At 44.9% G+C, this 23,789-nt stretch overlaps 1 protein-coding gene across 2 annotated transcripts in view; it reads left to right on the forward strand.

The window, feature by feature from the left end:
* Positions 1 to 23,789, forward strand: part of LOC122934584 (probable cation-transporting ATPase 13A4) — a 165,851-nt gene that overhangs the window by 100,228 nt on the left and 41,834 nt on the right. For both annotated transcript variants that reach the window (XM_044290158.1, XM_044290159.1), the window contains 4 exons: positions 14,312 to 14,462; positions 14,669 to 14,749; positions 14,958 to 15,114; positions 21,789 to 21,906. In XM_044290158.1, the coding sequence (XP_044146093.1) occupies positions 14,312 to 14,462; positions 14,669 to 14,749; positions 14,958 to 15,114; positions 21,789 to 21,906 (507 nt within the window). The remainder of the gene's footprint in view (positions 1 to 14,311; positions 14,463 to 14,668; positions 14,750 to 14,957; positions 15,115 to 21,788; positions 21,907 to 23,789) is intronic.

The following is a 23,789-nucleotide window of genomic DNA, read 5'->3' on the forward strand; positions in this document are numbered from 1 at the left end:
TCCTCAAAAGCCAACTTGATGGCCAACAATTCCCTATCTCCCAAATCGTAATTTCTCTCTGCGGAGGAGAGTTTTCTTGAGAAAAAGGCACACGGTCGCCAATTGGCAGGAGAGGAACCCTGAGACAAGACCGCCCCCACACCCACCTCAGAAGCATCAACCTCAACTATGAAGGGTAAAGAAACATCAGGTTGCACCAAGATGGGAGCGGAAGCAAAACTCTCCTTGATATCAGAAAAAGCCTTACGCGCCTCTACTGACCAAGAAGAAAAATCTACCCCCTTTCTGGTCATATCAGTGAGTGGTTTAACAATAGAAGAATAATTCAAAATGAACTTCCTGTAATAATTGGCAAAGCCCAAAAAACGCATCAGCGCCTTCTTATTCTCAGGAAGCTCCCACTCAAGCACAGCGCGGACCTTCTCGGGGTCTATGCGAAAACCAGAAGCGGAGAGAAGAAACCCCAGAAATTGAATTTCTGGAACCGCAAACACACATTTTTCCAGTTTCGCATATAATTTATTCTCCCGCAGGATGAGCAAGACCTGACGTAAATGTTCCTTATGAGTTTTGAAATCGGGAGAAAAAATCTAAATGTCATCCAAATACACCAATACAAATTTTCCCATCAAATGATAAAAAATGCTGTTCACGAAATGCTGAAAAACGGCTGGGGCATTCATCAAACCAAAAGGCATAACCAAATTTTCAAAATGGCCCTCAGGTGTATTGAAGGCCGTCTTCCATTCGTCCCCTTCTCTGACCCTGACCAGGTTGTATGCCCCTCTTAGATCTAATTTGGAAAAGACTTTAGCCCCAACAACCTGGTTAAACAGGTCCGGGATCAGAGGAAGCGGATAAGGGTCACAAATAGTGATACTGTTCAGTTCCCTGAAATCCAGACAAGGTCTTAAAGAACCATCTTTTTTCTTAACAAAGAAAAAACCAGCGGCAACAGGTGACTTCGAGGGTCGTATGTGTCCCTTTCTCAGACTCTCAGAGATATAAGCACGCATAGCGATCCTCTCAGGTTGGGAAAGATTGTATAAACGAGATTTAGGCAGCTTGGCGTCTGGGATGAGATTAATAGGGCAATCGTACTCCCTGTGCGGGGGCAAATCCTGAACTCCACTCTCAGAGAAGACATCCGAAAATTCAGAGAGAAAAGATGGTACAGTCTTAGTAGCAACCTCAGAAACAGATGTCATGAGACAATTCTCTCTGCAAAAGTCACTCCAACCATTTATTTGCCTCGCTTGCCAATCAATGGTGGGGTTATGTTTAGTGAGCCAGGGTAGCCCCAACACTAGAGGGGTAGGCAAACCGCTAAGGACGAAACATGACACATCCTCAACATGAGCATCACTCACAATTAAACGGATATTGTGAAATATGCCATTTAATGATTTCTGAGAAAGTGGAGCGGAATCAATCGCAAAAACCGGAATATCCTTTCCCAAAGTGCACACCTGGAAACCATGAGCTATTGCGAATTGACTATCAATGAGATTGACCGCTGCTCCACTATCCACAAAAATCTCACAAAAAATGCTCTTGCTCTCTAGCGCCACCCTAGCAGGCAGGACAAAACGGGAACTACAAGCAAACGGAAAACCTTCAATTTCCGCCTCAACCCTGCCAATAGTAACAGATGGAACATTTTTAAAAGATTTTTTCCTCTTTGTTTCTTTATTATTCCCAGAGAACTGCCTGAATCTCCTAGAGGGACAAATATTTGCCAAATGATTAATACCTCCACAACAAAAACAAACCCTCCCATGCGGGCTGAATCTTCTATTGTCAGAAGCAATCAACCCCAGCTGCATGGGCTCCTGCTCAGAAGGGGCTGACAGCGACTGAGACCCCTGCGCACAGAATGGGACCGCTGCACAGTCCTGGGACCGAGTATGACAGGAAGGAGAGATCTCTCCTCTCTCTCTAAGACGCCTGTCAATACGAACGGCCTGAGACATAGCAGAGTCCAAAGAAATAGGCCTTTCATGAAAGGCAAATGCATCTTTCAATCCCTCAGAAAGACCATGACAAAATTGACTTCGGAGTGCAGCATCATTCCAACCAGTATCAGCTGCCCATCTCCGAAATTCTGAGCAGTATATTTCTGCGGATTGTTTACCCTGGCATAATAGACGTAGTCTAGACTCCGCCAGAGCAATACGATCCGGATCATCATATATCTGACCCAGGGCTAAAAAGAATTCATCCACTGAACGGAGGGGCCGTGCCCCCTCCGGCAGCGAAAAGGCCCAGGACTGAGCGTTACCCCTGAGCAGCGATATAATGATCCCCACCCTCCGTTCCTCATCACCAGAGGAATGGGGAAGAAGGCGAAAATGGAGTTTGCAAGCCTCTCTAAAACGCACAAAATTCTCACTACCCCCGGAAAACGTATCCGGGAGCGAGATCTTGGGCTCAGAACAAACTCCATGAACGCAAGCTGAACCGGTCACTTGAAGCTGAGAAAAAGTCTTAGGCCTCATGCACACGACAGTTTTTTTTCACGGTCCGCAAAAACGGGGTCCGTGGGTCCGTGATCCGTGACCGTTTTTTCGTCCGTGGGTCTTCCTTGATTTTTGGAGGATGCACGGACATGAAAAAAAAAGTCGTTTTGGTGTCCGCCTGGCCGTGCGGAGCCAAACGGATCAGTCCTGAATTACAATGCAAGTCAATGGGGACGGATCCGTTTGATGTTGACACAATATGGTGCCATTTCAAACGGATCCGTCCCCATTGACTTTCAATGTAAAGTCTGGAGTTCTTTTATACCATCGGATTGGAGTTTTCTCCAATCCGATGGTATATTTTAACTTGAAGCGTCCCCATCACCATGGGAACGCCTCTATGTTAGAATATACTGTCGGATATGAGCTACTTCGTGAACCTCAGATCCGACAGTATATTCTAACACAGAGGCGTTCCCATGGTGATGGGGACGCTTCAGGTTAGAATACACTACAAACTTTGTACAAGACTGCCCCCTGCTGCCTGGCAGCACCCGATCTCTTACAGGGGGATATGATAGCACAATTAACCCCTTCAGCTGCGGCACCTAAAGGGGTTAATTGTACTATCATATTCCCCTGTAAGAGATCAGGGCTGCCAGGCAGCAGGGGGCAGACCCCCCCCCCCTCCCCAGTTTGAATATCGTTGGTGGCACAGTGTGCGCCCCCCATCGGGCCCCCCCTTCCTCCCTCTAATGTTAGAAATCGTTGGTGGCACAGTGTGCGCCCACCATCGCCCCCCCCCCCCTCCCTCTATTGTAATAAATCGTTGGTGGCACAGTGTGCCCCCACCATCGCCCCCCCTCCCTCCCTCTATTGTATTAAATCGTTGGTGGCACAGTGTGCCCCCACCATCGCCCCCCCTCCCTCCCTCTATTGTATTAAATCGTTGGTGGCACAGTGTGCCAACCACCATCGCCCCCCCTCCCTCTATAGCAGTAACAACATTGGTGGCAGTGTGCGGCCTCCCATCTCCCCCCCCCCCCCAGCGGAGCGGAGCGGAGTTCTGATCGGAGTCCCAGTTTAATCGCTGGGGCTCCGATCGGTAACCATGGCAACCAGGACGCTACTGCAGTCCTGGTTGCCATGGTTACTTAGCAATAGTACAATAGTAGAAGACTCATAGTTACCTGCTTGCTGCTGCGATGTCTGTGTCCGGCCGAGAGCTCCACCTACTGGTAAGTGAAAGGTCTGTGCTGCGCATTGCTAAAGAACTGTCACTTACCAGTAGGAGGAGCTCCCGGCCGTTCACAGACATCGCAGCAGCAAGCAGGTAAGTATGAATCTTCTACTGTTGTACTATTGCTAAGTAACCATGGCAACCAGGGCTGCAGTAGCTTCCTGGTTGCCATGGTTACCGATCGGAGCCCCAGTGATTAAACTGGGACTCCGATCGGAACTCCGCTGCCACCAATGATCGGGGGGGGGAGATGGGAGGCCGCACACTGCCACCAATGTTGTTACTGCTATAGAGGGGGGGGGGGCGATAGTGGGCGCACACTGTGCCACCAACGATTTATTACAATAGAGGGAGGGGGGGCGATGGTGGGCGCACACTGTGCCACCAACGATTTCTAACATTAGAGAGAGGAAGGGGGGGCCCGATGGGGGGCGCACACTGTGCCACCAACGATATTCAAACTGGGGAGGGGGGGGGTCTGCCCCCTGCTGCCTGGCAGCCCTGATCTCTTACGGGGGAATATGATAGTACAATTAACCCCTTTAGGTGCCGCACCTGAAGGGGTTAATTGTGCTATCATATCCCCCTGTAAGAGATCGGGTGCTGCCAGGCAGCAGGGGGCAGTCTTGTACAAAGTTTGTAGTGTATTCTAACTAGAAGCGTCCCCATCACCATGGGAACGCTTCTCTGTTAGAATATACTGTCGGATATGAGTTTTCACGAAGTGAAAACTTAGATCTGAAAAAGCTTTTATGCAGACGGATCTTCGGATCCGTCTGTATGAAAGCAACCTACGGCCACGGATCACGGACACGGATGCCAATCTTGTGTGCATCTGTGTTCTTTCACGGACCCATTGACTTGAATGGGTCCGTGAACCGTTGTCCGTCGAAAAAATAGGACAGGTCATATTTTTTTGACGGACAGGATACACGGATCACGGCCTCGGCTGCAAAACGGTGCATTTTCCGATTTTTCCACGGACCCATTGAAAGTCAATGGGTCAGTGAAAAAAAAAGGAAAACGGCACAACGGCCACGGATGCACACAACGGTCGTGTGCATGAGGCCTTACGGAGATCAGCTACCTCCAATGAAAGACCCTGGAAGCGTTCAGCCAAAAGTGAAACCGGATCCATGCTTGAGACGGTTCGGGCGGCTTATAATGTCACGGACGGTGTACAGGAAACAAGGCAAAGCAACATGCATAAATGACTCGCTGGATCCAAGAGCTAAGGAACCAAAGGGAGAACCCTGCAGAAGACCTGGCACTTTCCCTGGCTGCTCAGCCTATGCAAAGATCCGAATGGTGGAAGTTTGCATATCCACGTACCTTGACTATATAACCCCTGAGCACCCTACAATAGTGAGGGGACACGACCACCGGCTCCCTACACAAGATACGGAGGGAGTCAGGGTCACCTGGGATCCAGCAAACAGAAAATAACAGATAAATGTTCAAACCTTAACTTTGTAGCAGACAGGAGAACAAGATCAGCATGCACACACACTCCAGGAAGAAGTATAAGCCGCCCAGAAAAGCATTCTGGGGAGGAATTTAAAGGGAAGCAATTAGTCCAACACATGACAGCTGAGAGAGGCTAACGAGATGAGGAACTGAATACCACAACAAAGAAACTCAAGGGGGAGGTTCTGAAAGGCCTCTGTCAGAGCTTCTCAGCTGTCTGGTTGTGACAGCTTGCTATCCCAGACATACAACCTTCTTCAACAGCTGAAATATCCCCTCAAAAGAGGATATATTCAGGAGTGGAACAAAGAATTCGACACGAAGTGGACAGAATTAGACATCAAACAGCTATATCAATTCTCACATGGCATTTCTAGATGCACACAATTACAGGAAAATTCATTTAAGCTAATCACAAGATGGTACCTTACAGTGGTACGTCAAGCAAATGAAATGCCTCAGCACCGATATTTGCTGGAAATGTACTCAATCACAAGGCACCTACTTCCACATGTGGTGGTCCTGTTTGGCCCTGCAGCCCTTCTGGTCTGAGGTGACGGGGTTGATTACACAGATCTGTTCCCTACATACCCCCCCACTCCCGTCTCAATACTACTAAACATCAGATTACATGATATTCCCCACAATAAACGGAAACTAGTACTCCACCTAGCCTCTGCTGCCAAATCCCTAATCCAACAACACTGTAACCAACCAACTTCCCCCACATTATCACAGTGGTTGCAGAAGGTGGAACATATTTACCACATGGAGGAACTATCTGCCTGGGAAGCTAGATCACACTCCAATTTTCAGAAGATCTGGGGCGATTGGACAATTTTTCGTAAAATGAGCTCTTTCCTTTGCAAACTCTCAGACTCTAGTCCGTCCACGAGTCCACACACCTAATGATAGCTCATGAGTTTTACCGCCCTAACAACCCCTCCCCTGAAGGTTCATGGTTTGATATTTTAATTGACATCGCCTTGATTACCTTGTTTGTATTACAATTTAACCTTTTGTACTATGTGTTTTATCTATAAGCGTGAAAACCAATAAAAAGATAATTGAAAAGAAAAGAAAAACATTTTCTGGTCACCTTGCCTCAGAAAAAGTGTAATACCAAGTGATCCATTCAGGCTCCATTCAGACGTCCGCATGTTTTTTGTGGATCCGATCAATGTATCCATGGATCCGTAAAAAATCATGCGGATGTCTGAATGGAGCCTTACAGGGGGGGTGATCCGTGACAGGGGGCTGATCACCCTGATCACCCCCTGTCATTGATAACCCCCCTGTAAGGCTCCATTCAGACGTCCGCATGTTTTTTGTGGATCCGATCCATGTATCCATGGATCCGTAAAAAATCATGCGGATGTCTGAATGGAGCCTTACAGGGGGGGTGATCCGTGACAGGGGGGTGATCACCCTGATCACCCCCTGTCATTGATAACCCCCCTGTAAGGCTCCATTCAGACGTCCGCATGTTTTTTGTGGATCCGATCCATGTATCCATGGATCCGTAAAAAATCATGCGGATGTCTGAATGGAGCCTTACAGGGGGGGTGATCCGTGACAGGGCGGTGATCACCCTGATTACCCTGATCACCCCCTGTCATTGATAACCCCCCTGTAAGGCTCCATTCAGACGTCCGCATGTTTTTTGTGGATCCTATCCATGTATCCATGGATCCGTAAAAAATCATGCGGATGTCTGAATGGAGCCTTACAGGGGGGGTGATCCGTGACAGGGGGGTGATCACCCTGATCACCCTGATCACCCCCTGTCATTGATAACCCCCCTGTAAGGCTCCATTCAGACGTCCGCATGTTTTTTGTGGATCCGATCCATGTATCCATGGATCCGTAAAAAATCATGCGGATGTCTGAATGGAGCCTTACAGGGGGGGTGATCCGTGACAGGGGGGTGATCACCCTGATCACCCTGATCACCCCCTGTCATTGATAACCCCCCTGTAAGGCTCCATTCAGACGTCCGCATGTTTTTTGTGGATCCGATCCATGTATCCATGGATCCGTAAAAAATCATGCGGATGTCTGAATGGAGCCTTACAGGGGGGGTGATCCGTGACAGGGGGCTGATCACCCTGATCACCCCCTGTCATTGATAACCCCCCTGTAAGGCTCCATTCAGACGTCCGCATGTTTTTTGTGGATCCGATCCATGTATCCATGGATCCGTAAAAAATCATGCGGATGTCTGAATGGAGCCTTACAGGGGGGGTGATCCGTGACAGGGGGGTGATCACCCTGATTACCCTGATCACCCCCTGTCATTGATAACCCCCCTGTAAGGCTCCATTCAGACGTCCGCATGTTTTTTGTGGATCCGATCCATGTATCCATGGATCCGTAAAAAATCATGCGGATGTCTGAATGGAGCCTTACAGGGGGGGTGATCCGTGACAGGGGGGTGATCACCCTGATCACCCCCTGTCATTGATAACCCCCCTGTAAGGCTCCATTCAGACGTCCGCATGTGTTTTGCGGATCCGATCCATGGATCCGTAAAAATTATACGGACGTCTGAATGGAGCCTTACCAGGGGGGTGATCAATGACAGGGGGGTGATCCGGGAGTCTATATGGGTGATTACCCCCCTGTCATTGATCACCCCCCTGTCATTGATCACCCCCCCTGTCATTGATCACCCCCCCCTGTAAGGCTCCATTCAGACATTTTTTTTGGCACAAGTTAGCGGAAATTTTTTTTTTGTTTTTGTTTTTTCTTACTAAGTCTCATATTCCACTAACTTGTGTCAAAAAATAAAATCTCCCATGAACTCACCATACCCCTCACGGAATCCAAATGCGTAAACATTTTTAGACATTTATATTCCAGACTTATTCTCACGCTTTAGGGCCCCTAAAAAGCCAGGGCAGTATAAATACCCCACATGTGACCCCATTTCGGAAAGAAGACACCCCAAGGTATTCGCTGAGGGGCATATTGAGTCCATGAAAGATTGAAATTTTTGTCCTAAGTTAGCGGAAAGTGAGACTTTGTGAGAAAAAAAACCCAAAAAATCAATTTCCGCTAACATATGCAAAAAATAAAAAATTTCTAGGAACTCGCCAGGCCCCTCATTGAATACCTTGGGGTGTCTTCTTTCCAAAGTGGGGTCACATGTGGGGTATTTATACTGCCCAGGCTTTTTAGGGGCCCGAAAGTGTGAGAAGAAGTCTGGGATCCAAATGTCTAAAAATGCCCTCCTAAAAGGAATTTGGGCCCCTTTGCGCATCTAGGCTGCAAAAAAGTGTGACACATCTGGTATCGCCGTACTCAGGAGAAGTTGGGGAATGTGTTTTGGGGTGTCATTTTACATATACCCATGCTGGGTGAGAGAAATATCTTGGTCAAATGCCAACTTTGTATAAAAAAATTTGAAAAGTTGTCTTTTGCCAAGATATTTCTATCACCCAGCATGGGTATATGTAAAATGACACCCCAAAACACATTCCCCAACTTCTCCTGAGTACGGCGATACCAGATGTGTGACACTTTTTTGCAGCCAAGGTGGGCAAAGGGGCACACATTCCAAAGTGCACCTTTCAGATTTCACAGGCCATTTTTTACAGATTTTGATTGCAAGGTACTTCTCACACATTTGGGCCCCTAAATTGCCAGGGCACTATAACTACGCCACAAGTGACCCCATTTTGGAAAGAAGACACCCCAAGGTATTCCGTGAGGGGCATGGCGAGTTCCTAGAATTTTTTATTTTTTGTCACAAGTTAGCGGAAAATGATGATTTTTCTTTTTTTTTCTTTTTTCCTTACAAAGTCTCATATTCCACTAACTTGCGACAAAAAAAATAAAATTCTAGGAACTCGCCATGCCCCTCACGGAATACCTTGGGGTGTCTTCTTTCCAAAATGGGGTCACTTGTGGCGTAGTTATACTGCCCTGGCAATTTAGGGGCCCAAATGTGTGAGAAGAACTTTGCAATCAAAATGTGTAAAAAATGACCGGTGAAATCCGAAAGGTGCACTTTGGAATATGTGCCCCTTTGCCCACCTTGGCAGCAAAAAAGTGTGACACATCTGGTATCGCCGTACTCAGGAGAAGTTGGGGAATGTGTTTTGGGGTGTCATTTTACATATACCCATGCTGGGTGAGAAAAATATCTTGGTCAAATGCCAACTTTGTATAAAAAAATGGGAAAAGTTGTCTTTTGCCAAGATATTTCTCTCATCCAGCATGGGTATATGTAAAATGACACCCCAAAACACATTCCCCAACTTCTCCTGAGTACGGCGATACCAGATGTGTCACACTTTTTTGCTGCCAAGGTGGGCAAAGGGGCACATATTCCAAAGTGCACCTTTCAGATTTTGCAGGCCATTTTTTACAGATTTTGATTGCAAAGTTCTTCTCACACATTTGGGCCCCTAAATTGCCAGGGCAGTATAACTACGCCACAAGTGACCCCATTTTGGAAAGAAGACACCCCAAGGTATTCCGTGAGGGGCATGGCGAGTTCCTAGAATTTTTTATTTTTTGTCGCAAGTTAGTGAATATGAGACTTTGTAAGGAAAAAAGAGAAAAAAATAAAAATCATCATTTTCCGCTAACTTGTGACAAAAAATAAAAAATTCTAGGAACTCGCCATGCCCCTCACGGAATACCTTGGGGTGTCTTCTTTCCAAAATGGGGTCACTTGTGGCGTAGTTATACTGCCCTGGCAATTTAGGGGCCCAAATGTGTGAGAAGTACCTTGCAATCAAAATGTGTAAAAAATTGCCTGCAAAATCTGAAAGGTGCACTTTGGAATATGGGCCCCTTTGCCCACCTTGGCAGCAAAAAAGTGTGACACATCTGGTATCGCCGTACTCAGGAGAAGTTGGGGAATGTGTTTTGGGGTGTCATTTTACATATACCCATGCTGGGTGAGAGAAATATCTTGGCAAAAGACAACTTTTCCCATTTTTTTATACAAAGTTGGCATTTGACCAAGATATTTTTCTCACCCAGCATGGGTATATGTAAAATGACACCCCAAAACACATTCCCCAACTTCTCCTGAGTACGGCGATACCAGATGTGTGACACTTTTTTGCTGCCAAGGTGGGCAAAGGGGCACATATTCCAAAGTGCACCTTTTGGATTTCACCGGTCATTTTTTACACATTTTGATTGCAAAGTTCTTCTCACACATTTGGGCCCCTAAATTGCCAGGGCAGTATAACTACGCCACAAGTGACCCCATTTTGGAAAGAAGACACCCCAAGGTATTCCGTGAGGGGCATGGCGAGTTCCTAGAATTTTTTATTTTTTGTCGCAAGTTAGTGGAATATGAGACTTTGTAAGAAAAATAAAAAAATAAAAATCATCATCATTTTCCGCTAACTTGTGACAAAAAATAAAAAGTTCTATGAACTCACTATGCCCATCAGCGAATACCTTAGGGTGTCTACTTTCCGAAATGGGGTCATTTGTGGGGGTTTTCTACTGTTTGGGCATTGTAGAACCTCAGGAATCATGACAGGTGCTCAGAAAGTCAGAGCTGTTTCAAAAAGCGGAAATTCACATTTTTGTACCATAGTTTGTAAATGCTATAACTTTTACCCAAACCATTTTTTTTTTTGCCCAAACATTTTTTTTTTATCAAAGACATGTAGAACAATAAATTTGGCGAAAAATTTATATATGGATGTCGTTTTTTTTTGCAAAATTTTACAGCTGAAAGTGAAAAATGTCATTTTTTTGCAAAAAAATCGTTACATTTTGATTAATAACAAAAAAAGTAAAAATGTCAGCAGCAATAAAATACCACCAAATGAAAGCTCTATTAGTGAGAAGAAAAGGAGGTAAAATTCATTTGGGTGGTAAGTTGCATGACCGAGCGATAAACGGTGAAAGGAGTGTAGTGCCGAAGTGTAAAAAGTGCTCTGGTCATGAAGGGGGTTTCACCTAGCGGGGCTGAAGTGGTTAAAGGGATGCACTGCATTGGTCTCTAGTTTATTGGATAACCCAAGAGAACAGTTCTGAATTAAAGTTGAACACTGGTTGGCTGTTTGCTGCTTCAGTCAGTGAGAGCTAGGATGGTTTTGTCTCTGTCCCCAGGTCAATGGCAAAGCAGAAAACGCAGTGTTGTCCTGTCGGCGAAAGGGGGCCATCTTTAAAGTACATTTTAGACAAGTCACATACCAGTATATGGGAACCCGCGCAGACCATATACTTACTGACACTAGTGAGGGAGAGCATCTCTCACTCAGTGAGTTATAAATACCTAAATAAGAGTAAGGGCTACCCCCTTCCCCACTGTCAGTAAGTGTATAGTTGGTGGGGGATTCCTCTATATACTGGTCCCCCATACACTGGTTTATGTCACATGCAGTTTGTGTTTCAGGGCATTCTGAAAGTCTTTATAGTCTTTCACTTTTTTAAACATTTTATGCTGTGGCCTTGTGCTAAAATAAAAAATAAAGTTTTCCCCCTTTTTTCCTTGTGAACTTAATGCCCTATAATGACAATGAAAATGTAAAAACAGAATGTTAGATTTTTTTTTGCAAATTTAGTAAAAATAAAAAACAAAAATTTCACAAGGACATGCATAATCAGACCCTTTGCTATCACACTTGAAATTTAGCTCTGGGGACCTCCCATTTCTCTTGATCATCTTAGAGATTGCACCTTGATTGGAGTCCACCTATGGTAAATTCAGCTGATTGGACATGATTTGGAAAGAAAACCATGCCTATATAAGGCCTCACAGATGACAATGCATATCAGAGCAATAATCAAGCCATGAGAAGGAAAGAACTGCCTGTAGAGATCAGAGACAGAATTGTGTGGAGGCACATAGCTGAAGAAGGGTACACAAATGTTGCACTTAAAGTTCCCAAGAGCACAAAGACCACAATGACTTTCATAACACTTAAATTGAAGTAGTTTGGAACAACCAGGACTCTTCCTAGAGTTGGCTGTCCCACCAAACTAAGGCTACTTTTACACTCGCATTTTGGCTTTCCGTTTCTGAGATCCATCATGGGCTCTCACAAGCAGTCCAAAACTGATCAGTTTTTCCCTAATGAATTCTGAATAGAAAAGGATCCGCTCAGAATGCATCAGTTTGCCTCTGATCAGTCTCCTTTCCGCTCTGGAGGTGGACACAAAAACGCAGCGTTTTGCTGGCCGCTTGACGAAACTGAGCCAAACGGATCCGTCCTGGCACACAATGTAAGGCTACTTTCACACTAGCGTTCGGGTTTCCGTTCGTGAGCTCCGTTTGAAGGAGCTCACGAGCGGACACGAACGCCTCCGTCCAGCCCGGATGCAGTCTGAATGGAGGCGGATCCGCTCAGACTGCATCAGTCTGGCGGCGTTCAGCCTCCGCTCCGCTCGCCTCCGCACGGACAGGCGGACAGCTGAACGCTGCTTGCAGCGTTCGGGTGTCCGCCTGGCCGTTCGGAGGCGTGCGGATCCGTGCGGATCCGTCCAGACTTTCAATGTAAGTCAATGGGGACGGATCCGTTTGAAGATGCCACAATGTGGCTCAATCTTCAAGCGGATCCGTCCCCCATTGACTTTACATTGAAAGTCTGGACGGATCCGTCCCAGGCTATTTTCACACTTAGCTTTTTTTTGCTAATATAATGCAGACGGATCCGTTCTGAACGGAGCCTCCGTCTGCATTATTATGAGCGGATCCGTTCAGAACGGATCCGCCCGAACGCTAGTGTGAAAGTAGCCTAAGCCAATGGGGAGGGATCCGTTTTCACTGACACAATCTGGCACAATAGAAAATGGATCCGTCTCCCATTGTCTTTCAATAGAGTTCATGACGGATCAGTCTTGCTGTGTTACAAATAATATAAACAGATCCGTTCATGATGGATGCATGCGGTTGTAATATTATCCGTAATTATCAGTTTTTGCAGATCCATGGCGGATTTGCCCAAAACGCGATTGTGAAAGTAGCCTCAGTAATTGGGAGAGAAGGGCCTTGGTAAGAGAGGTGACCATGAACCAAAGGGTCACTCTGGCTGAGCTCCAAAGATTCTATATTCAGATGGGTGAAACTTCCAGAAGATCACCCATCACTGCAGCACTCCACCAATCTGGGATTTATGGCAAAGTGGCCAGAAAGAAGACTGACTTAGAAATAAAATTATCTGGTCTGATGATATCAAGATTGAACTTTTTGGCCTCAATTCTAAGCTGCGTGTCTGGAGCAAACCAGGTACTGCCCAATACTATCCCCACAGTGAAGTGTCAGGGTGTTTTTCAGCAGCTGGGGCAGGGAGACTGGTCAGAGTTGAAAGGAAGCTAAATGAAACGTACAGAAAAGAACAAAGATATTCTTAACGAAGACCTGATCCAAAATGCTCTGGACGTTAGACTGGGCTGAAGGTTCACCTTCCAACAAGACAATGCCCCTAAGCATATAGCCAAGACAACACAGGACTGGCTTAGGGACAACTGACAGTCCCCCATTCAACCTGACAGAGCTTGAGAGGATCTTCAGGGAAGAGTGACAGAAAGTCCCCAAATCCACGTGTGGAAACCTTGTGGCGTCATACCCAACAAGACTGGAGTCTGTAATCCCAGGTAAGGATGCTTCAACTAAGTACTGAGTAAAGGGTCTGAATACTTATGTCAATGTAAAATTTTCCTTTTTACTTTTTATTTAATTAGTAAAGACTTTGGCATAATCTTTTCACTTTCTCATTATGGGATATTGAGTGCAGATGGGAAAAACTGGGTTTTATTTTATTTCAGCACAAGGCTGTAACATAACAAAATGTGAACGGGTCTGAAGACTTTCCGAATGCACTGTAATTGACGTTCTTGCAGCGCACGGCACATTGAGAACTCCAGCCTTGATTTTTTTTTTTATGCCATCCCAAAAATTTGCAAAACCCTGGTCTATGGCATACACATAACAGAACACTTCAAATGTCTATGCCTCACACCTGATGGGAACAGCCTAATATGCCGAAATGTGTATGAAGAAATCTGGATATTTTATAATGCAGCAGATTTGTGTTTCTTATGTGGAAGCTTGTAAAATTCTGCAGTTCGGGTTGTAATCTCCTTGTTATATAATGAATATCCCATTGCAGTAGCCGAGATGTAATACTTTAACTTGTTAATGTTTTATTTCCTTGCTTAACTTTAGATTTAAAGATATCATTCCAGTCTCAAGTGGCTCATCACTTTCATGGGGGCCTGTGTTGGGAGCTATGGCTTCCTGCCATTCATTGATTTTGTTAGACGGGACTGTACAAGGAGATCCTCTGGACTTGAAAATGTTTGAGTTCACGTGCTGGGTAAATTCTTCTGTCTCTTATTACTCAATTAGAAGGAAAAAGGGGATACATGTGCTGCTCCAGTCTGAGACAATGTAATATTCTAAGGAGAAATTGCTTACTGTACTTCTCAGTCAGCTTATAGCCTACATACGTAGAAATACATTTTTACTTCGTGATAAGTGTTTTTATTAATAATACGCTACTTTATGCTACTTTTTATCAAGGACATTGAAGAGGCCCCAGCAGGTCACAATGAAGAGTCTATGCAGTCCATGACTGTGAAACCAGGTCCTGAAGCAAATAAGGTGAACTATATGTAGACCTTGTTAGTTCTTACTAATACCAAGAGGTCCACATTAAGCCAACATAACCCTAACATTTGGTTGGATGCTTACATTGCTACTTTTTATTTTGAATCTTTATACTAGATATTGTACTTGCTATAAGGATATAATTGCTGATGATATGGCTTGAATTAGTCTCCTTAATATCTGCATCATTGAATACTGTTAGGTCACTGTTGAAGGTATTGTCATCCTACAACAATTCCCATTCTCCTCTGGCCTGCAACGCATGTCTGTGATCACCCAGATCCTCAATGGTGATGAATATGCTGTTTACATGAAAGGAGCTCCAGAAATGGTGGCCTCATTTTGCATACCAGATACAGGTTAGTAGTATCTCTCAAATAAGAAATTTGCCTAAGAGGGTTAGACAAACAAAGGGATATTTTTCACAGAGTAAGTTATTTCTTGCCATCATTGAGATGCATGCAATGGATGTTGTAAGTGTTATGAAACCAGTCAGGTCTCTTCTCTCCCCAGTAGAAGATGGCCTGTGCAGCTGTGGCATGGGAGTACCTAGTTTGATCATTGGTATAGACCCTCATCCCTGTCTCTGTGCCAATACATTTCTATATCAGTTTGATGATAAGCTGACCAAAGTATTCCATCATAAGGAGAAAACTTCCATAAATACCCTTTAGTGAACTGGATATTAAGTGTCTTAAGGGGGCAATGTTTACTTGGATATTTATGGCATATCCACAGTCCGTCTCTCTCTGACCCCGGCGCCTATCTCCTAAATGGAGGATCTCGGACCCGCTTCCCACCTGCTGAAGCAGCCACTGTAAATGGAGAGGCGGCTAGGATTACAGAAACAGTAGAACTTGCTGTGCTACATTGTTTTTATAACTCCCATTCACTTTATAGGAATTATGGAGGAAGTTACCTCTTTAATTAGCAGCAGCTCTGCAAAATTATTAAAATGATCATACTTGAGGCGGTTAGAATACACAGGAATGAATTGTGCCCTTACTGTCATACTGTTCATTTCAGTTTTGTAACATATATAAGGTTTGGTTGTCCAAAGAAGAGCCATTATTTCTATGTACCCAGGAGGCTGTACTATGAATATTCTCAGTATTCACTAGGGCAGGGGTAGGCAACCTCCAGCTCCCAGCTGTTGTGAAACTACAACTCCCAGTATGCATACTTGCTCTGCTCTTCTAAGAACTCTCATAGAAATGAATGGAGCATGCTGGGAATTGTAGTTTCACAACAGCTGGGAGCCGGATGTTACCTACCCCTGCACTAGGGTAACTCTCCATGGCCATCTTGTAGATGCCATACCTTAAAGGGGTTGTCTGAGAAACACATTTTTAAAAAGGGACAAAATAGATAACATTTAAAAAAAATAAGCGTTAATCACCTCACCGATACCCCACTGCCACTCCACTGTTCCGCCGCTGCTCGGGTCCTTGCTGCTGTTCATTTCCTGGTCTCAGCAAAATATACAGGAAATTGGTGGAAAGATCGATCAGCCAATCACTGGCTGCAGGGGTTGTCCTGTTTATGCTGGTAACATTGGATAACGGCCAGGTGATCTTTAAATTCACATTTTTAACCACTTCAACCCCGCTAGCTGAAACCCCCTTAATGACCAGGCCACTTTTTACACTTCTGCACTACACTACTTTCACCGTTTATTGCTCGGTCATGCAACTTACCACCCAAATGAATTTTACCTCCTTTTCTTCTCACTAATAGAGCTGGTGGTATTTCATTGCTGCTGACATTTTAACTTTTTTTGTTATTAATCAAAATTTAACGATTTTTTTGCAAGAAAATGACATTTTTCACTTTCAGCTGTAAAATTTTGCAAAAAAAACTTAAAAAAAAAATTCCGCTAAATTTATTGTTCTACATGTCTTTGATAAAAAAAAAATGTTTGGGCAAAAAAAAATTGTTTGGGTAAAAGTTATAGCATTTACAAACTATGGTACAAAAATGTGAATTTCCGCTTTTTGAAGCAGCTCTGACTTTCTGAGCACCTGTCATGTTTCCCGAGGTTCTACAATGCCCAGACAGTAGAAAACCCCCACAAATGACCCCATTTCGGAAAGTAGACACCCTAAGTTATTCGCTGATGGGCATAGTGAGTTCATAGAACTTTTTATTTTTTGTCACAAGTTAGCGGAAAATGGATTTCGCAGGCCATTTTTTACACATTTTGATTGCAAACTACTTCTCACACTTTAGGGCCCCTAAATTGCCAGGGCAGTATAACTACACCACAAGTGACCCCATTTTGGAAAGAAGACACCCCAAGGTATTCCATGAGGGGCATGGCGAGTTCCTAGAAGTTTTTATTTTTTGTCACAAGTTAGCGGAAAATGATGATTTATTTATTTATAAATTTTTTCCTTACAAAGTCTCATATTCCACTAACTTGCGACAAAAAAAATAAAATTCTAGGAACTCGCCATGCCCCTCACAGAATACCTTGGGGTGTCTTCTTTCCAAAATGGGGTCACTTGTGGCGTAGTTATACTGCCCTGGCAATTTAGGGGCCCATATGTGTGAGAAGTAGTTTGCAATCAAAATCTGTAAAAAATGACCGGTGAAATCCGAAAGGTGCACTTTGGAATGTGGGTCCCTTTGCCCACCTAGGCTGCAAAAAAGTGTCACACATCTGGTATCGCCGTACTCAGGATAAGTTGGGGAATGTGTTTTGGGGTGTCATTTTACATATACCCATGCTGGGTGAGAGAAATATCTTGGCAAAAGACAACTTTTCCAATTTTTTTTATACAAAGTTGGCATTTGACCAAGATATTTATCTCACCCAGCATGGGTATATGTAAAATGAGACCCCAAAACACATTCCCCAACTTCTCCTGAGTACGGAGATACCACATGTGTGACACTTTTTTGCAGCTTAGATGCGCAAAGGTGCCCAAATTCCTTTTAGGAGGGCATTTTTAGACATTTGGATCCCAGACTTCTTCTCACATGTGACCCCACTTCTCACATTCTTGCCCACATGTGACCCCACTTTGGAAAGAAGACACCCCAAGGTATTCAATAAGGGGCCTGGCGAGTTCATAGAATTATTTTTTTGGGCATAAGTTAGCGGAAATTTTTTTGTTTTGTTTTTTCACAAAGTCTCACTTTCCGCTAACTTGGGACAAAAATTTAAATCTTTCATGGACTCAATATGTCCCTCAGCAAATACCTTGGGGTGTCTTCTTTCCAAAATGGGGTCAGTTGTGGAGTGTTTGTACTGCCCTGGCATTTGAGGGTCTCCGCAATCATTACATGTATGGCCATCATTAGGAGTTTCTGCTAGTCTCCTTATATTGAGCATACAGGTAATGAGATTTTTTTTTTTCCGTTCAGCCTCTGGTCTGAAAGAAAAAAATGAACGGCACAGATTTCTTCATTCGCATCGATCAATGTGGATGAAAAAATCTCTGCCAAAAAAAAAAAAGGAGGGGAAAGGCGTCTGCCAGGACATAGGAGCTCCGCCCAACATCCATACCCACTTAGCTCGTATGCCCTGGCAAACCAGATTTCTCCATTCACATCAATCGATGTGGATGAATAAATCATTGCCGGGATTTTTTATTTATTTTTTTATATACAAAGTGTTTGCCAAAGCATAGGAACACCGCCTCCTCCTCAGCTCATATACCTCGGCAAACGTATTTTTTACTGCAGAGGAGAAATCTCGTCTTGCAGCGCCGCATACACCGACTTGCGTGTAATCTGACAGCAGCGCAATGCTTCTGTCAGAATGCACATCAGTGCTGCAGCCAGTCGATCGGTTGGTCCACCTGGAAGGTAAAAAAAAAAAGAAAAAACCAGGCCGCAACGCAATAATTTTATTAACTTTGGAACAGAACATATAAACTTTAACTTTTTGAACTGAACATTAACCTTTTTGCTTACTGGTGTTTTTTTTTAATTTTTTTATTTTTTTACCTTTATAGAACAAACCTCTCCTTCCCCATGGGTCAATGTGCAAAGCGCAAATCGCCCAAAGATGTGGCGAAGTGCGTTATGCACTTTGTCCCAGGTGAAAGGAGACGTTTGCAGCAGCTCTGTGTGAATGGGCCCTAATAGCCCTGTGTGCCTGTCCTGGTGAGATGTGATCCCTATGCTAGGTGTACCTGTGTGTGGTACTTCCGGAAACACTCCCCTAAGCATAGGGCAGGGTGGTCAGGACAGTCAGGACAGAAATAGCGGGTGTCACGCCTTATTCCACTCCTGCTACAGACTCGACATCTTTTTCGGGGTGACGGTTGGGTTGAGGTACCGGTAACGACATTGGGTAAATGTCGCTCTTGTAGACGGCTAACTACACTGGTGGATGGGGCCACGGAACCTCCTGGGTACAGGAGGTTCTCGATGATCTCTTCCTGAAATTTGTAGGAAGGATCGTGTTCTCCCAGCCTTACTGTAGAGAACAAAACTATTATACAGAGCCAATTGAATCAAATATACAGACACCTTCTTATACCAGCGTCTGGTTCTGCGGGAAACTAAATACGGAGACAACATCTGGTCATTGAAGTCCACCCCTCCCATGTGAAGGTTATAGTCGTGGACTGAGAGGGGCTTGCTCGCTCAATTTGTATTGTCGTGTCTGCGTGAATGGAGGAGAGCATGTAAACGTCACGCTTGTCTCTCCATTTCACCGCGAGCAGTTCTTCGTTACACAATGCAGCCCTCTGCCCCCTTGCAAGACGGGTGCTAACGAGCCGTTGGGGGAAGCCCGCGCGACTAGTTTGCGCGGTGCCACAGGCGCCAATCTGTTCTAGAAACAAATGCCTAAAGAGGGCCACACTTGTGTAGAAATTGTCCACATAAAGATGGTACCCCTTGCCGAATAAGGGTGACACCAAGTCCCAGACTGTCTTCCCACTGCTCCCCAGGTAGTCAGGGCAACCGACCGGCTCCAGGGTCTGATCTTTTCCCTCATAGACACGAAATTTGTGGGTATAGCCTGTGGCCCTTTCACAGAGCTTATACAATTTGACCCCATACCGGGCGCGCTTGCTTGGGATGTATTGTTTGAAGCCAAGGCGCCCGGTAAAATGTATTAGGGACTCGTCTACGCAGATGTTTTGCTCAGGGGTATACAAATCTGCAAATTTCTGGTTGAAATGGTCTATGAGGGGCCGAATTTTGTGGAGCCGGTCAAAAGCTGGGTGGCCTCTGGGACGCGAGGTGCTATTGTCACTAAAGTGCAGGAAACGCAGGATGGCCTCAAAACGTGCCCTGGACATAGCAGCAGAGAACATGGGCATGTGATGAATTGGGTTCGTGGACCAATATGACCGCAATTCATGCTTTTTGGTTAGACCCATGTTGAGGAGAAGGCCCAGAAAAGTTTTAATTTCGGAAACTTGGACTGGTTTCCACCGGAAAGGCTGGGCATAAAAGTTTCCCGGGTTGGCGGTTATAAATTGTGTGGCATACCGGTTTGTTTCGGCCACGACTAAGTCCAAGAGCTCCGCAGTCAAGAACAGCTCAAAAAATCCCAGGGCCGAACCGATCTGAGCTGTCTCAACCCGAACTCCAGACTGAGCGGTGAAAGGGGGAACTACAGGTGTGGCTGAAGTTGGGGACTGCCAATCAGTGTTTGCCAGCACCTCAGGGATTCTAGGGGGTCTACGGGCCCGTCTTTGCGGTGCTCGTGCCACCGTACCAGCTTCAACTGCCCTTCTGGTGCTCTCCACTTCACCATGTTCTACGGCAGTGCTGGTACTAGGTCCAGGGAGGGCTGCGCTGCTGGTGTATGCCTCACCACGTAATCCGACAGCGCCAGCCCCACTCTGCTGCCCTTGAAGCGGATCCTGCGCAACCTGTGGTCTAGCGACACGAGGCCGGGTATGCCTGGTGCTATCAGGGACCTCAGCCTCCTCGTCCGAACTTTGGGTCAGAGTGCCACTGCTTTCTACAGGTTCATATTCTGACCCGCTAGATTCGTCAGATGAGGGTTCCCATTCCTCATCCGACTGGGTCAGAAGCCTGTAGGCCTCTTCAGAAGAATACCCCCTGTTTGACATTTGGGCAACTAAATTTAGGGGTATTCCCTGAGACTACCCAAGAAAAAAAGCAAGCCTGTCTTACAAAGGGGAGGCTAGCGAAGTACCGGAGGCCGCTGCGGTTGATAAAAAATATCAAAACTGATTTTTTTTATCGCCGCAGCGCGTGTAAAGTGAATGTGCAGTGATCAAAAAAAAAAATTTTTTTTTGTCACTGTGGTGGGGCGGGTGTGGGTGAATGCACGTGTGGGCGACCGATCAGGCCTGATCGGGCAAACACTGCGTTTCGGGTGGAGGGCGAACTAAAGTGACACTAATACTATTATAGATCTGACTGTGATCAGTTTTGATCACTTCCAGATACTATAAAAGTACAAATGCTGATTAACGATACGCTAATCAGCGAATAAGGGACTGCGATGCGGTGGGCTGGGCGCTAACTGATCCCTAAACTACCTAACCAAGGGGCCTAAACTATCCTAAAACCTAACGGTCAATACCAGTGAAAAAAAAAAGTGACAGTTTACACTGATCACTTTTTTTTCCTTTCACTAGTGATTGACAGGGGCGATCAAAGGGGTGATCAAAGGGTTAATTGGGGTGCAGGGGGTGATCTGGGGCTAGTGTGTGGTGTATGGTGTACTCACTGTGAAGCCTGTTCCTCTGCTGGATCCAACCGACCAAAAGGACCAGCAGAGGAGCAGGGCAGCCATATAACAGATCATATTTACTAATATGATCTGCTATATGGCTTCTGATTGGATTTTTTAAAAATCATCAGCTTGCCAGCCGCGATCATTGGCTGGCAAGCTGATGATGCGAGCCCCCTTGACGAAATGCCGGCCCGCATTGCGCATGCGCGGACCGGCTAAGCGCGTCGTCTCGCGAGATGACGCGCCCCTGCATGATTGTGCGCAGCGCTGCCGCCTCCGGACCGCAGATCTGCGTTAGGCGGTCCGGAGGCGGTTAAATACTTAATTAATATAGATTTCATTTTTTTTCTCACACAGTTCCCATCAACTTTTCAGATGAGCTGGAGCTTTACACAAAACAAGGCTTCCGCGTTATTGGGCTGGCCTACAAAATACTGGACAGAAACGAGAGTATAAACATCAAAGCTTTAAAGCGGTAAGGTCACTTTTAGCATGTAATACCAAACGTGGCGATTTGAGAACTTAAAGTGGCCCCATGCTGTAGGCAGGTCTAAATTGACAGAAGGTCAGGGCAACACAAGTAGGCAGGGACAGCAGAAGTAGCCAGGGCCTGCAATACCATAGTGCAGCACAACACCCCACCCCAGCAGAATCAAATACCACAGTGCAGCACAATATACTGCCATCCTAGCCACATTGTCCAACTGTATCACCGTTCTGAGGATGGTATAATACAGTTGAGTTCAGGAGGGCACCTGTAGCCATTTAGCATTATATCATTATGTAACTGGCTTGTGGCTATCAGGAGGGCTTGGGTGGCCCCTTGGGCATCAGCTCACTGGGAAATTTCCCTGTAAGGTCTATGGCCAAACTGCCCCGAAACAAAATAATTCCTCTATAAAAAAAAAAAATCTCTCTTTTTTTTTTAGAATATCTGGTTTTGCTAAATGACATTGAAAAATATAAGACTTTGGTGCCAATAGCCGAGAGGCTGGGTGCAAAACTACCATGATACAGTGGCAGATATCTTCAGCAAGCACTACATCATACATGATATACTACACTGAAGGGAAGATGAACAAGTAGGTTGTAAATAAATGAACAGTGCAGGGCTTTTTTTATTTATTTATCATTGTTTTCAGTGGTAGCATTGCAGCACTATAATTTTTTTATTTATTTTTTTCTGGGGCACCTGGGCAACCCATTCTGCCAAGTCCCACTTTTTTTATTTATAATTATGCTGTAAATCAGAAGTATTTAATGAGTGGTAGTGTATAGTTCCAGGAAAATTAGTGACTAAACCTTTATTTGTGCAAAATAATGAAAAATCTCTTTAAGCTCTCAATATTGCTAATTGTCTCTATAAAGACAATGAGAAAAATTAGAGAATTTGTCATGATTTCCTGGTTCTCTAGATCTGGTGAAGCCACCATTGTCCTCAACCTCTTATAGGATGATTTTAAATAGACTGATTATTGGTCATAAAGAATAGTGATGGACGAACATCTGCCGGGATGGTTCGCGAACGCGATCAAATGTTCGCGAACCGTAAGTTTGCGGCAGGTACCATTCATTTTAATGGCAGGTGAACCTGAAAAACCTTCAGCTCATATTTGCAGCCAATAAATAATTACTAGAAGTGCACAAATAGTCCCACAACATGGACAGTGACATACCAGATGTATTATTTGAATTTGCGATCTCCATTTATTATTTTTTTCAATGCAAAATATCGGCAATATAATTTTCGCGTACGCGCATGCTCAAATGCACTATACAGTACCCAAATGCACTATAAAGAAAGTGTATTGGTATATAATACCCCGCTTCAATCAGTTTTTTTGGGGGGTGAATGGTATATCACACCAGTAGAAATTATTTGTTCCAATAACGCTTGTCCCTCTATATACCTGCAGTATCACAGCAGAACCGCACACAACTGCCGCACAATACAAATGCACTATAATATACTTTCTAACATAGAAAGTATATTATAACATTGTACAAGGAAGGCAATCCATTAGAATATACATAAAGATAAAACTATGAGGGTCCATCCACAAAACACGGACATCAGCAATGTGCATTCCGCAATTTGTGGACCGCACATCGCCTGCACTATAATAGAAAATGCCTTATCTTGTCTGCAATTGTGGACACGAATAGGACATGTTCTATTTTTTTGCGGAAATGGAAGCACAGATGCGGAAGTGTGGATTTGCAAATGCGGATGCAGACAGCACATTCCCGGCCCCATTGAACATGAATGGGTCTGCACCCGTTCCGCAAAATTGCGGAACGGATGCGGACCCATTTTGCGGACGTGTGAATGAAAAAGATATCCCTCAAAATTTAAAT

The sequence above is a fragment of the Bufo gargarizans genome, chromosome 4, assembly GCF_014858855.1.
Source record: "Bufo gargarizans isolate SCDJY-AF-19 chromosome 4, ASM1485885v1, whole genome shotgun sequence".
NCBI classification, from domain to species: Eukaryota; Metazoa; Chordata; class Amphibia; order Anura; family Bufonidae; genus Bufo; species Bufo gargarizans.